General features: G+C 54.0%; 1 protein-coding gene across 2 annotated transcripts in view; it reads right to left on the bottom strand.

The window, feature by feature from the left end:
* Positions 1-384: 384 nt before the first annotated feature.
* RIPOR3 (RIPOR family member 3) overlaps positions 385-14443 on the bottom strand; it is a 72709-nt gene continuing 58650 nt past the window's right edge. For both annotated transcript variants that reach the window (XM_068524823.1, XM_068524824.1), the window contains 11 exons: positions 13951-14080; positions 11863-12435; positions 8371-8501; positions 7305-7428; positions 6614-6749; positions 5821-5982; positions 4926-5087; positions 4216-4418; positions 3087-3170; positions 1883-1973; positions 385-1456 (listed from right to left, as the gene is read on the bottom strand). In XM_068524823.1, coding sequence (XP_068380924.1) covers positions 1353-1456; positions 1883-1973; positions 3087-3170; positions 4216-4418; positions 4926-5087; positions 5821-5982; positions 6614-6749; positions 7305-7428; positions 8371-8501; positions 11863-12435; positions 13951-14080 — 1900 coding nt within the window. In that variant the 3' untranslated portion in view covers positions 385-1352. The remainder of the gene's footprint in view (positions 1457-1882; positions 1974-3086; positions 3171-4215; positions 4419-4925; positions 5088-5820; positions 5983-6613; positions 6750-7304; positions 7429-8370; positions 8502-11862; positions 12436-13950; positions 14081-14443) is intronic.

The following is a 14443-nucleotide window of genomic DNA, read 5'->3' as shown; positions in this document are numbered from 1 at the left end:
CAACAAAAAAAAATGACATCTAGGCTTTCATGAAGAGGAGGAATGCCACTGTGGAAAAAAATAACTAAATTTGTAACTGAGCAGAAGTCAGATAGGGCCCAAGGCCAGAGAAGGGCCATGCCGCCCGGTGTCTGTAAGGAGAAGGGACTCCGGGAGCCTCAGAGAGCACGTGGAGAGTCCAAGGGGCGGCCCTGCCCCGAGGCTGCCCTCCTCTACCCCTGCATCTATGTCACGTTGGAAAGAGAGCACTGAGGGACAGGAGGGGTGGCTTCTTCCCTCAGGATATTCCAGAAAACAACCACTACCCTCCACTTTTTTCAGGTAGAGTGAAACACCAATAAAAAGTTATTTTAATTGAAATTTCAGAAAACAACATATGGACAAGGCAAATAAATACTGAGTTAAACCGAAAAGCACAAAATACATACAGGAAATGTAAATGAGCATGTTTAAGTTACAGAGCTTTCCAATGCCATAGTTGATACCACATCCAGACCCCAGGGTACCTCTACACTCAACTCAGAAACAGCCCAGGACACGTTTGGGGTTTTTTTATAGACTTAAATAGGAAATTAATTTTCTTTCTTTAAACATGATGTTCAGTAAAATCTTTCTGCAAACTAGCTTATGGATCCTGAAGCAATTTATTTAATAAGCCCTAAGTTGACTTGCTTCAGAAAATGGATTCCATTCTGATGAGTGAGGTCAAAGCAAGTGGCACTCAAGACTTCTCGGCTGACGGCATGTTCTTGTTGCCTTCGTGCTGTTGAACCACGGTGAAAATAAGGCCCGCGGTCAGCAGGCCGCCAGCCGGCTCCCCTGTGGCGTTTGGGCTGCAGCTGGGGCTGAGGGGGCGAACCGTTGAAACCCTGGTTCTGCCCTCCCCACGGTGACAGCCTGCTGCCGTGGAAATGACCCGAGTACTGTCCTCAGCAGGGACGCTCGGTCTGCTCGCCTCCTCGATCCCAGTCTTTAGTGAACCAGAAGTGCTGAGCCAGCTGACCTGCTGATGCCAGGCCTCCGCCTGCCTGGCCTCGGCCCCTTAGTGGCGTGGCTGGCTGGCACTGACCTGGCTCTGCCCCCGGGGAAGGTCAGGCAGATTCTCAAAGCCAAAGGCTGATTGACTGAAGTGCAGCCCCCAAAGTGCCGTTCAGCCCCTTGTTCTGCTCCTGTACAGAAGTCCCACTTGTGCCCTGGGGCTTCGTAACTGGCCCAGAGTCCGGGAGCAGCTCTGGCCAGTTCACGCTTCTGGGAGAGCGCACCGTGTACCTCCACCCGAAGCCCTCCCTGTGTCGAAGCCGGGCACCGGCAAAAACAAAGATGCCAGATCTGGGCTCATTAGCTGAGGCTTTTTAAAATATTGTGATTTCAACGTCTGCCTCCTGGCCAAAGGCTTCGTCTCTTTGTTCTGAGCAAAGTTTGTCCATCTTCTCAAAAGCTAAGCGTCCTTTTTCACCTGAAATATTAAGGTCATCTGTCACTGGGTTGTCTCCCCACCTCGCTCTTTTCTACACTGGTGAGCCAAGGTGGCCTTGGTACTTCCAGACGCCTAGGCCTCCGGTGCTGCTGTAAAGGGCAGGGGGCGGGGAGCCTTTGGGACCGGCTCACGTGGACCCAGGGCCTTGTCCCTTTGTCCAAGGCAGAGCCCGCTGAACCTTAATCCTGCCTTGCATCTGGCTTTCATTCCCAAGGACCGTAAACGGCCACCTCAGCCATAAAGGAAACCTGCCTTGGCCAAATGCAGTCAAACAGGTTGCTAACGGTGCCCGTCCCGTGTGCTATTTTGCGTCTTCTGAGAGCTGGCTGTGGCCTCTCTGGCACAACCTTTCTACGGGCCCCAGCAACCCCAATGCACTTCGAAACGCTGGATGCTGTACTTTACCAAATGACAGCGTGGCTTCCCGGGCTGCCGCGCGCACGGCCTCCAGGTCAGACTGGCACAGGCGGGCAATCTGATCAATGCTTTCGATGCCCTGTTTGAGGTTGGGGGAAAGGGGGTCCATTAGGGGGCATTTTAAGGAACAGGTATCCACTTTTATAAACCCTGCAGGACCAGCCCTAGCATGGTCTCTGCGGCTTCAGCCCCTTCCTTCTCTGAAGCCTTCCAGGTTTCTCCTGTGGCCTCAGGTTCATCGAAGTGCCACTGGCAGCATCTCATGTTTTCAATCCTGACACCTTCGGAAAGGCCCATGTTGGAAATGAGAAGACCCGCTTTCCCCTGGACCCTTCTACCCCTCTCCTTCTCCCAACCCTGCCCTCCAGGTCAGACCAGGAGAGGAGGCCTGACCTGGTTCAGGCAAGGCTGACTCCACCTGATCACCTCCAGGGCCAAGGACCAGAGTGCACTTTAGCTCCCCCTAGTGGGCACCCTAACACTCACTGGTTATTTGATTATAACCAGATGGTCCTTGTAGAATTTCCTGTCGGTTTATTCCAGAATGAATTTAGTCTGTATTGGACCATTTTTCATCTAGCAAAATGGCAGTGATTTTTTTTTAAAATAAGGGTTACAAATGAAGATGAGATTGAGGTAAAACGGGCATCCCCTCCTGTCTGCTTTCGGGAGTGTAAATGGGTGTGTTGTATCACGAGTCTCAAAAACATTTATCAATGCATTCTCTGGCCCTGGGATAACACTAAGTCTAGCCTAAGGAAGTAATTCAGAACTCCATATAAATTTTAAAAGCTTTATGCACAGAGATGCTCAAGAATTAGGATGGATAATTTTTGCATTTCTGTATTTTTACACTTTTTTTCTACAGTGAGCTTACTGTGCTCTCAGAACATTTTTCATTGAGCATATTAAACCATATAATCCGAGAGCTCAAAAGTGAGTCTCTGGGGCCACCTGCTTGTTCACACCGAGCCAGAGCAAACGGGCACTGTTGCCGAGGGGGCTCTGCCATCAGAGCTTCTGCTGCTGGAGCTGGTGGCTGGTCCTCTACAACCAGCTCTTTACGGGGCTTCTTCACTGACAGTGATTTTCTTTCTTTCGGTCCCAGTGGAATCATTTTGAAATGAACTAACTTCAGCATTAACCACAAGCAGGCTTCTCTCCATCCCCATCAAGGACGGGTTAAACTCACCCTGAGATGTTTTAGCGCCACGCACGCAGCTTCCTGGAGTTTTGCATCGTTCTCGGTCAGGGCGTTGGTGTAGAAGAGCAAAGCCTAGGAAATAAGGTTGCTGTGAACGGGGGCGCTGGTGAGAGCAAAGTCCACGGTGCCCACGGCTCATCCCCCGAATGCTGACAGCATGTGTGCACAGTGTCGAGTTGTAGGCTATGGCATTCAGTTTATCTAAAAACGCTGGTCCCTGGGCTGAGGGTAATGACATAAGAAAACTCTTTTTCTCTAGTACTGTTTACAAAATGCGTTCCGAAACTGCCATCTAGATAAAAATGCTGGATCAGAGAAACCCGCTGTCCAGCGGGAACAGCAGAAGTGAATACACAGAGGGAGCCTCGGTGAGGCCGCTGCCTTGGCCAGAAGGAAAAGCATCTCTTCCCTTCCTCGCTCTTCTCCACTCACAGTTCTGACCCCGCCCCGTCGGTCACATGACCATGGCCAAGTCGGTTCAGCTGGAAAAGAAAGCTGGCGCTTGCTTTGCAAAATTGTTGTTAAGGGCTGTTAAGCACGGGAGAGGGGCCAGTGGGGATGTGCCTGGCACTTGGGTGAGCCTGAGACCAAGGCCCCAGTATTTCCCTTCTCCCACCACAGGGGCTGGTACCCGAAATCTAGAAGAGTCACAGGTGTTCACGAACCTAAAAGGCAGAGGGGTCCAATCTCTTGGTTTTCAAGTGAACCGAGCACAGCGAACCAGCCAGCCACACACATTAGTTGAAAGTAAATGAGGCTGACTGTCAGAAGTCTAAGAAAGAGACATTCTACGTGCAGGTGACACCTCAGAGACCGAACAGATAAGTTGCTTTAGAAACACTGAGCTGAGTGAGGCGGTTAAGCGCGTGGCGCGCCGTTACGATCGATCGCCTGGCAACGCCAGCTCCCTCCCCAGGGCTGGCTGGCTGCTGCCAGTGGTGAGGGCGTGCGGAAGGCTGTGTTCATGTCTGGAGCATCTCTAAATCAAAACACCGGCGGCAAATGCAGCCCCCAGTCGCCCACTGCTCCCTGTTTTCTCCAAGAGGAAGCTTACCTCCCTCCACCTCCCCCCAGCTCACACACCTGCAGCCAGGGGCTGCCGCCTCCCACACCGTACCTTTTCCCGAAAGCTCTTGTTCCTGGCTGCGCTGGCCAAGCGAGCACTGGCCGCCCTGCACACCCGTGGGGTCCCGTCCAGCTGGAGCAGCGCCCAGGCCCTCAACGTCTGGGGCAGGGGCTGGAGCTGGCCCAGCCGCTTCCCCTGCAGTTTCCTGACTGTCTTGGCCTGGCCCACGCACTGCAGCTCCTCGAAGAGTGTTACTAAAAGAGACAGAAAAAAGGCGGCCCAGGGTCCCCTCTGATTGCGGCCGGGCTGGACAGCTGTGGCTCGTGCATTAGCCAGGGAGAAGCAAATCCCAGGACAAGCCCGTGTGATCACCAAGGCCCAGTCTGGACTGGTCTCAAAGGGAGCCTCCTGGAATCTCCAGGAAGGCTTTCTAGCAAGGGATCAAATACACCCTGAAAATGAATAAAACCCCGGTCCATACTTCAGGGACTCCGGCCAGCCCAGCAATAGCTCTCCTGTCCAGTTCTGACCTCTGCTCTGTGCTTTGCAAAGCCTCCTGCCCCGGAAGCTCATTTCTACGTGGGCTGAATGTAGAATCTAATTAAATCTGGTTCTCGAAAGAACAGCTGGAGGGGAAAGACACAGTGATTCTGAAACACTGGCTTCCCAGAGCCGAGCCGAGACAGAGGTCTCCACGATGGATACTCCTCTGTCGTCAGTGTGTTGCTTTGAGGCCACGCGCCCCCCGCCCCAGCCCCTACCTTCCTTGGTGAGCTGAGCGAAGTGCTTCTCCAGGTCGGAGACACTCTGCCTCCGCAGGTAGCTGTGAAACTGGAACCACGTGATGGTCTGTTCTTCAGGGAGCCCGGCTCCGGGCAGCAGCCCGCCGCAGCTGACCACCTGCTCCAGGAGCCTGCGGCACGCTGGCGACACACAGACAAGGCGTGAGGGGAGACCGAGACCCCGCCCCCTTGGCGCCGCTCAGCCGGCCACGGCCGGGTCACTTTAAAGGCTCTCTGATGGCGTGTGGGTGGGTATCCCTCCCTGCGCCCCCTGCGCCTGCGCGGGGCGTGCTCCAGCTGAGGCCCAGAGGCCCGAGTTGGGAGTCTTGCGGTGCATCCATGTGCCCTGGGCCCCACCCGCCCTGGGCCCCACCTGCCCCTCGATCTGAATCACAGAGCCGGGGCCTGGGAATATGCAGGTGGTTAGAACTGCTTAAGGCCCAGAGCCACTGCCTGGAGTATGACTGTCACCCTTCAGCTGTCAACAGAGAAAAGTGCTGCAGCTCTGCGTTCTGGGAAAGAGTCGAGCCAAGATTCAAGACACCGCTATGGGGCAGGTGAAGTCCTGCCTACCTTCCCATAAAGGTTCCTTCTCAACCCCTCTAAGGTTCTGGTGGAAGCCATGGAATCAGTCCCCAGAAAGGTGCACGAGCCCACTAACGTCTGCAGCTTCCCGGGTTCACAGACCCCTCCCGCCTCTCCCCAGGAAAAGGAGATGCCTTGTTGTCAAGCTCAGAAAGGCCTCCGCTTCATGCCAAGAAGGCGTTCGCAGAGGTGGAGATGGGGCTACAAGGAGGCCTGCCGAGGCGACGGTGAAGGCCCCAGAGGATCCACAAAGCGTTTCCGAGGGGGGTGGGGACAGGCAGGGGGCTACCTATTTCCAGTTGTCCCGGGTATTTCCCTCTGACTCTGTGCAGGAACGTCTTCTTGAGCTGGTCCAGCAGCACCGTACCAGGGCAGGACAGGACCGCGCCGGGCTCCGTGCAGCCTCTCCACAGCTTCAGGCACCCCTTCCTCCGCGTGGCCTGCGGGATGACTGAAAGCCCAGGCTCAGAAGCCTGACTGGCGGTGGGGAGGAGCAGGCAGTGAGGAAGCCCGGAGATGTCCTTCCACTAGGCCCTGAGAGGTCGGGGAGGCGAGGGATGGCCTGGCCTGACGCAGAGGCCCTTTCTCACGTCCCAGTGTGACCCGCAGAGACAAGCAGCTTCGGCTGTGAGCACCTCATCCGGGTCACCACCTGCAGCCCTCACGACAACCCTGGGGCTGCTGCTGTCACCAGCCTCTCCTTATGGACAAGGGCAAGTCCCACGGAGGGGGCAGAGGCAGAACTGGGGTCACAGCTACTGTTTGACCGCACACTGTATGCCTTGAATGTGTCCTGGGGTTCCTTCATTGACACCTACCCAGAGGCCTCCCCTATACAGATGGGGAAGCTGAGGCTCAGAGAGGTGAATCGTTTGCCCAGAGTTACAAAGCTGACCGAGGCTAGCGGGCCTCCCTTCCCACCCCACAGTGTGTGTCTGATCCCAGCCACTGCCCCCACTCATGTCCCCTGGGCTCCATTTAACTCTGGGTGTTGGGAAGGGAGAGGAGGCCCCCTGGGCTTTCATCCTCATCACTTCCTGCCACGCACACGGGCAGCCCATGGATGGAGGGCAGGTACTTACTCTCTTCAATGGATGTCGCCTTGCTGACCTTCTCAAAATCAAGCACAGAAAGCGTCTCCAGAATCTGTTTTTGCTGTGCAGCTTCTTCCAGAAGGCATTCCTGGACCATCTTCGACGAATTAGGAGAGTCCAGTTTCTGGGAAGCAACCCGTGATGCCCCAGGTTAGCACAGAACATGCCCTCTGAGGTCAACCACCATGACCGTGGCGCCCACCTGCCCCGTGCCCATCCTTTCTTCTATCCCGATGGTAGCTCCCTGACTGTCATCTGGGGATTCCTCCTTTGCCAAAGGGGTAGAGACGATAGGATGCAGGCTGGAGCTGCCAGGAGCCACCTTTGCCACCAGAAGGAGCCAGCCTGCCAGAAAGTGAAGCCAACCAACACAGGAAAGCAGAGCTGAGAGAGGGAAAGACTCAGTCATGATGACGTTTGAAACCCTGGATCCAGCTGGGCCTGAAGCCCACCTCTGGGCCTTTCAATTCTACGAGCCAAAAAATTTCCTTTCGGTTGAGCCAGTTTGGATTGGAGTTCTGGCATCTGCCACTGAAAGAGACACAACCACTGCCTTCGGTTTAAGGCTTGGGCTGTATAAGGACCCCATGACTATTCACCAGCACCACCACCATCACCCCCGCTTTGAACCTGCCACCCCACCCCGACCCCACCCCACCCTCCCCCATTCCTCACCCACCTGCAGCAGCACTTTGCAGATTCGGAGGTGAACCATGAGCAGCACGTCCAGCTCTGGGGCACCAGCCGTGAGCTCCCTGGACGACGCTTTCAGCGATGGCGGTGGAGGTGGAGTCTTGTCCTTTCTGAGTTGAATTGAGAAGAACTGGTGACCGTTCGGTTAGCAGTTCAGCTCCCTCCAAGGGTAGAGGAAACCCTCCCTCTCTGGAGAGCTCTGATCAGGGAGGCCAACTCCAGGTCCCAGGGAGATGGAGTTAAACTGAGGAGAAAACTAAGAGAAAAGGAGAAGCAGCAAAAGGTAGCAACAACTCAAAACAGGTGCTGGGATGGCACTGGGGGCCCCCCCCCCGCACCTTGCAGGGTGTGCAATTTGCAGCAGAAGCCTAAGGTTCCAACTAATTCCTAGCTCTGTGACTCTGGATAAGTCAGACTCCCCTAGTCTCAGTTTACTCATCTGTAAAGTGGGGGCAGGAACTCCAAGCTCGGGGCCATGAGGGGTGCGTGAGACACAAGCGTACACAGCACTGTGTCTGCTCCGGGCAGGGGCTGAGCCTGAGCCCTGAGGGGGGTGGAGATGCGATGCCACACCCTCCCCATGGGATCGTGAGAAGAGAGGAGAAATGTGGCCTGTTCACGCACTTCTGTGCTACTGAGCTCTGGGTGCAGGAGCAGCGCTCAGGCCAGTGCGAGTGGGCAGGTGGGAGCTGCTTCACTGAGAACGCAGTTGGTGTCGCAGGTGAGGGCGGGCGGTTGTGCAGAAGGAACGGGGAGCGGGGTCGCTTGGGCGATTGCTCCGCAGAGGTCAGAGGTCCTACTGAGTGCGCTATTGTTATTTTTTAAGATTAAAAAAAAAGCCCATCGCTCGGGCAGAAGGCTCAGGGCCAGGCTGAGGTATCCTCGTTCACTCAAGTGGTCACCGAGGACCTGTTCTGTGCGGAGCGGGGCTGGGGCCACAATAAAGAAAACAGACATCAGGGCGGGGCTGTGGGAGACCCTGGCCCCAAGGCCGGCAGGAAGTTTGGTCCCGAGGCTGGTCACCAGGGCCGCGCTGGGACGGGTGCACTCACCGGGGACCCTGGGAGCCCCCAAACAGGGCCAGCTCGTGTGGGGCGATGTGGGCGCTGAGGAAGGAGAAGCTCTCCAGGATGTACTCCATCAGGCTCTCGGCGGACGCGTGCTCCCGGCGGGCTCCGCGGGGCTGCGGACGGACAGACGGACGGACAGCCGGAACTCAGGGCAGCCCGGCCACCCGCCCAGCACACCCACCCTAACGGCGTCCTGGTCACCGTCCCTCAGCAGGGCTGCCATCCCCTGTGTCAGGGACGGGCAAGGGGACGCGTCCCCGAGGTCCCTCCCGAACGACCTGTGACAAGGTCTGGCATGACAGCTGGAAGGAGGGCAGATCTGAAAAAACCTCACCAGTCACAAACACCCACGGGGACAGGGCAAATGACAGGAGAGAGCTGGAGAGCAGGGCCCTCCCCCAAGAGGGCCACCTGCCACCCGGAGTGTGAGGCCTGAGGTTGCCAGATTGTTCAGTTTTCCAAGAAAAAGTGGAAATCTAGACTTTGTGGGGAGCTGCCCAGTTTTTAAATATCAACAACACTGTATGACATAAATCACAGCAAGATTCTTTTTGACCCAGCTCCTAGCGAAATGGAAATAAAAACACAAATAAACAAATGAGACCTAATGAAACTTAAAAGCTTTTGCACAGCAAAGGAAAACATAAACAAGACGAAAAGACAACCCTCAGAATGGGAGAAAATATTTGCAAATGAAGCAACTGACAAAGGATTAATCTCCAAGATTTACAAGCAGCTCATGCAGCTCAATAACAAAAAAACAAACAACCCAATCCAAAAATGGGCAGAAGACCTCAATAGACATTTCTCCAAAGAAGATATACAGATTGCCAACAGACACATGAAAAGAATGCTCAACATCATTAATCATTAGAGAAATGCAAATCAAAACTACAATGAGGTATCATCTCACACCGGTCAGAATGGCCATCATCAAAATATCTATAAACAATAAATGCTGGAGAGGGTGTGGAGAAAAGGGAACCGTCTCGCACTGTTGGTGGGAATGTAGATTGATACAGCCACTATGGAGAACAGTATGGAGGTTCCTTAAAAAACTAAAAATAGAACTACCATACGACCCAGCAATCCCAAATTATTTTTTAAATACGGCGTGGGTCAGGCCAAACAACTCCCAACAACCCAGGCCAGAGGCTGCTAGGTGAGCCTCTGGGTTCCAGGTGTCTCCTCTCCCGGGGAGACGTGGAAGGAGAGGGGTTTTAAGGCAGCCCCTGACTGGGGGAGGCGGCGGGATGGGGTGCCGTCAGAGCCTCCCAGTGGCGGGTCCGCTGTGGCTGATTCCCACCCCCAGGGGCCTTGTCTCACACAAAGTGCACCGAAGGCACAGCCCAAGTAGACGCTGCCCCAAGAGCCAGAACTGGGCCCCTGAAAGTTGAGCCCAAAGAGAAAACCTTGAGCAACAAGAGAAGAATAAGACTAGTTGCAGAGGTTTCCTTGCCCAATAGAAAAAAAAAAAAAAAAATATATATATATATATATATATATATATATATATATATATATATATATATATATATATGCGCAGGCACAGGCGCAGGCACACACACACAGTCAGCTCTTGTTATTCACGGTAGTTACGGTGTGTAAAGTCACCATGACCTCTGGATCTGAAACTGAACCATTGCTCCCAGGGGAGATGCCGAGGCGTGAGCCTCTGGTCAACATTTTCATCAACCCATCAATACGTAACCTTGTTTTCTGTGTGTCTGCTTAAAGACATCTTATTTAATATAGACACTGTACCGCTGATACACTAAACCCAAGGTCAGTGGCATTTTAACTCACGCCTGAACACAGCTTATCCAACACACACATTTCCTCCATAAGGCACATCAGGAACACGGGCCAGCACCTCAGCCTGGCACTTGGGCGCTGTTTCAAACAGTGAAATCACCAGAAATAAGTACAGAAATGTGGAAAACGTAGCGCTAAATATTCGGTGAAAAGGACACTTGGGTACAGTATGAGCTGAGAAAAGAAGGAAGAGCGTCATCTCCTTCAGCCTCAGCTGGGAACTTGCACATCAGGTGACTCCAATTATTTGCCCCTTTGCACGTGCCTCTGAATGACCACGAAAGCATCATGAGCAAGTTTTAGCAAGTAGGTGAATTCGCAAAAACAGAATCGGTGAATAGTGAGAATTAACTGTGTGTATATAAATATATATACACACGTATAAAATTAAATCCTCACATATACACATGTATATAAATATGTGTATTTATATACCTATACCTATGTGTATAATTTCTCTTGAAAAAGTCAAACTAAACACCATAGCCTATAATCATTTGTATTGTTCTAACTTGGTTTGCCCCCGCCCCCCCAAAAAAAAAAAAGTTCCTTGAAGATGTTTAAAATTATTGTCCTATTGCGGTATTACTTTAGGTTGTTTATGCAAAGTGTATTTTTCAAAATACAGGTATGTGACAGAAGCTGCGTGCATGCCAACCCGAATGGTTCTACATACTAACGCTGCTAAGAAATACAAAAAGGGTGACGTTATTTCTTAGATTTTTTTCTTGAAAATTTCTGGCAGGTCCTTTTTAAAGCCCACAGCAGTGGTAAACGGCGAACGTGTTTTTAAAGTTACTAGATATAAAGTGAAAAATTAAACTTTCACCTGTGCTGAACTGTAATGTTGCGGGTGGGGTCGGCTGGAATAACCGAAACGAATTTTGAAGAGAGCTGTTAAACTATTTCAGTGCCAGTGAACTGAACACAAAAGACAGTGGTTCCATAAACTAATTGATGTATGGGGACTTCCCTGGAGGTCCAGTGGTTAGGACTCCGCACTTCCATTGCAGGGGGCACGGGTTCGATCCCTGGTTGGGGAACTAAGATCCCACGAGCCTTGGGACACGGCCAAAAAAAAATTGATGTATAAGTAGGTGCTGTATGTATATATGCTGTATATATGTGCCGTATGTATATATATAAGTATACATTTTAGCTTACGTACATCTGTATATGTAAACCAAAAAACTAAAATAATCTGCCCAGGCCAGCACCTCTGAGAGCCACCCAAGGACAGCCCCCGGCGTGGGCCCTGTGGAGAAGTTTTGGTGTGGGGTGTGTGGCTGTGAGGGGCCTCCCACAGCGCCAGCTCTGACCCTGAGAATGCCCCAAATTGGGGATTTTAAAGCTGAGCCGCAGCCCCACCCACCCAGGTCAGAAGATGTGAGATGGGGCTGGGATGTAGCCGGACGTGGAGCAAGTTATCCACTCTGAGCCCCGCCTTCCTCTTATAATCCTCCTCCCAGCTCGTTGAGAGCCGCTGTTACACCCACTGGACTGATGAACAGATGGAGGCCCAGAGGGGAGACATCGCCCACCTGGGTTACACAGGGGTGAGGCCAGGATGCTGGCCCAGGCTCCCTGCCCCAGGATCTCACTCCCAGTTGTCACACCATCAGCAAAGCAGGGCTTCCGCCCAGCAAAGAGTAAACGTACCTTCAGCCGGTCCCTGAAGCTGAGGACCTGGTACTCCAGCTCCCGGAGCTGGGGCGGGGCAGAGTCCGTGGACCTCAGTAAATCCAGGACATCCTGCAGGGGCCTCTCGAGGGGCACCCCGGGCCCATCCACTCCATCCTCGGTTTCGGCCTCATGGTGGCCTTCCTGGCCTCCGGGGGTCACGTGGTCGTGGAAGGGGGAGCCCCGTGGCAGGTCGAGGCTTTCTACTCCCAAGTTTCTCCACCCAGGCTGCTCCACAAACGAGCCTTCCGCCAGGTGGAACACCTCTGGCAGGAGGCCCAGGGGCGGGGGGTCCTCCTGGGCCCCCTCTTCAATGGAGGTGTTGGGGCCCACGGCCAAGGGCAGGAAGCCCACGTCCGAGGTGGATGCCGTTGTGCTGGTCTCAGTGTCTCGGGGGTCCTCGGAGCTAAAGGAGTCCATCTCGGGCAGCTCCTGACTCCGGCTCCGCAGGCCAGGGCCCCGAAGGTCACCGTCGGACAGGCAGCTGAGGATGGAGGCGGCCCTCGGCCTGTCCATCAGCAAGGCTTGCTGTGCTGGCTGCTGCAGGACAGACTGGAGAGGGGGACGCGGGAGCAGCCTCACAGCGAGGCCCCCAGAGGGCTTCCCCCACAGACCCTTCCTGTGCATTCCCACATTCTCAGGATGACTGAGGTCCACCAAGGTGACTGGCAGCCCGGAAGTGCTGATAAGAGCCTGGCACCTCTCTGCCCTTATCCCTCATCACCCCTCTAGTGCACTCCTTTCCAGCCCCAGTCTCTGAGTCAGACCTCATTTAAAGGTCACCACACCTCCCTGAGGGTGGCCACTGGCTCATCCTCAGGCCACACAGGCGAGGGTCAAAGTGCGAGAGTTTTAATCCAGGCGAGCTGACGTAAACCCGAGCCCCTCCCCCTCACCAACCAGACCAATAATAATGGTTGATGTTCCGACAGCACCATCTGTTTTTGCCAGGCATTCTTGTAAGCACTCCTCATTAACTAAGTCATTTAACCTTCACGAAGCCCCATCAGGGTGGTGCCGTTATTCTCATTTCTCTGATACAGAAATTGAAGTCCAGAGAGGTTGAATGACTTGCCCAAGGTCACACAGCAGATGAAAGGCAAAGACAGAATTTGGACCCCAGGCCATCTGGCTCCAGAGTCCATGCTCTTAACCATAGATGATTTTTTAACCAAAGTACACTGGGACCACCCTGGCCAGACCATCAACGTTTCCTCTAAATGCACAAGTTGCCCAGCTCATATAAAGCTGCCTTCCCCACCTAAGGTCCACAGGCGGGAGACAGGTTCATCCAGCTCAGCGTCACCCTCCCCCTGGGCTTGACAGAATGTCTTTGTTTTTGTCTCTGTCCCTGGACCCTCACTGGGGCACCTGCTTTGGGAAGATACTTGAACACATGCAGGATGACGTGTGTACCACGTTATTTACAGCCCCGTCGTTGGTAACAGCAAATAACTGAACCTCAATATCTTGTTAAATAAAGTGCGATTTTTAGCCAAATGTGGAATGCTGCACGGTGCAAACAAAGAACGAGGAGCGCTCTGGGAATGACAGTGGCCAGTACATCACTAGGTTAAGGGCTGCTGTGGGATAAAGGCTGGGGAAGATGCATCTGCTCCCAGACGGCGCGGAGTATCTCTGGAGGAATATGGAGGAAGGTGACAAGAGTAGTTGGTGCTAAGGAGGGGACCCAGGTCCCTGGAGGTCATAGGAAAGAGGTATTTTACTGTACAGGATGTCAAGGTATTACCTACTGGAAACGTATACTAAAGGGTAAAACAGACTGGAGGCCAAGGTCATGGCTGGGGTGGTAGAACCATCCAGAGAACCCCATCCCAGGCATCCAGAAGAACCAGCCAAGCCCAGAACCAAGTCCAGAGGCCCCAGAATGGAGGGGTTGGCTGCGAGAAAGTACAGAAAAACACCCAGGATAACCCCCAAACAAGGGAGGCCGAGCCCAAAGCTTGCTGCTGCTGCTCGGCCCAGCCCCACGTGCTGGCCCCCGGGGAGCCCCCCCCCCCGACTCCAGCTCGACCACCGCACCCCTGCCCGGTGAGGCACACTCACCAGGTAGTATCTCTCCCGGAAGCTGGGCGTGCTCGGGGGTGTCCAGTTGTACAAGAAGCCCTTCCTGCTGCCCACGGAGAACTTGCCCGTGGGGCTGGGCGACACCAGGAAGCTCTCGGTATCAAACGGGCTGGAGGAGAGCAGAGGCCAGAGTGTCATCGATGGCCGGAGGACACTGGAGCACAGACAGGACCCAGGAGATGGAGGCTCGGGGAGGCGCAGGCACAGCCGAGGGACTCCAAATCCATGTCCTCAACCCTCTTGGCAACGTCTCTCAGAGGCCCGCTGCCCTGAGCGCCCTTAGCCAGATGGCGAGGGGCAGCAATCGGCCACCACACAGGTGAGTGACACCCCCCTTTAGAGGCCTTTCGAGAAGCTCAGCAGACCAAAGGTGGACACTCAGCTCTGCCATCTTCTGGGTTAACCACGTCCCCGCCCCCCTCCGATTCCTCATCGGTCAGGGGGCACCAGTCACAGTCACAGGGAAGGCTGC

This window comes from Eschrichtius robustus, chromosome 16, assembly GCF_028021215.1.
Source record: "Eschrichtius robustus isolate mEscRob2 chromosome 16, mEscRob2.pri, whole genome shotgun sequence".
Classification (NCBI taxonomy): domain Eukaryota; kingdom Metazoa; phylum Chordata; class Mammalia; order Artiodactyla; family Eschrichtiidae; genus Eschrichtius; species Eschrichtius robustus.
The sequence above is the reverse complement of the archived record's forward strand: the minus strand, read 5'-3'. Positions and strand labels throughout refer to the sequence as shown.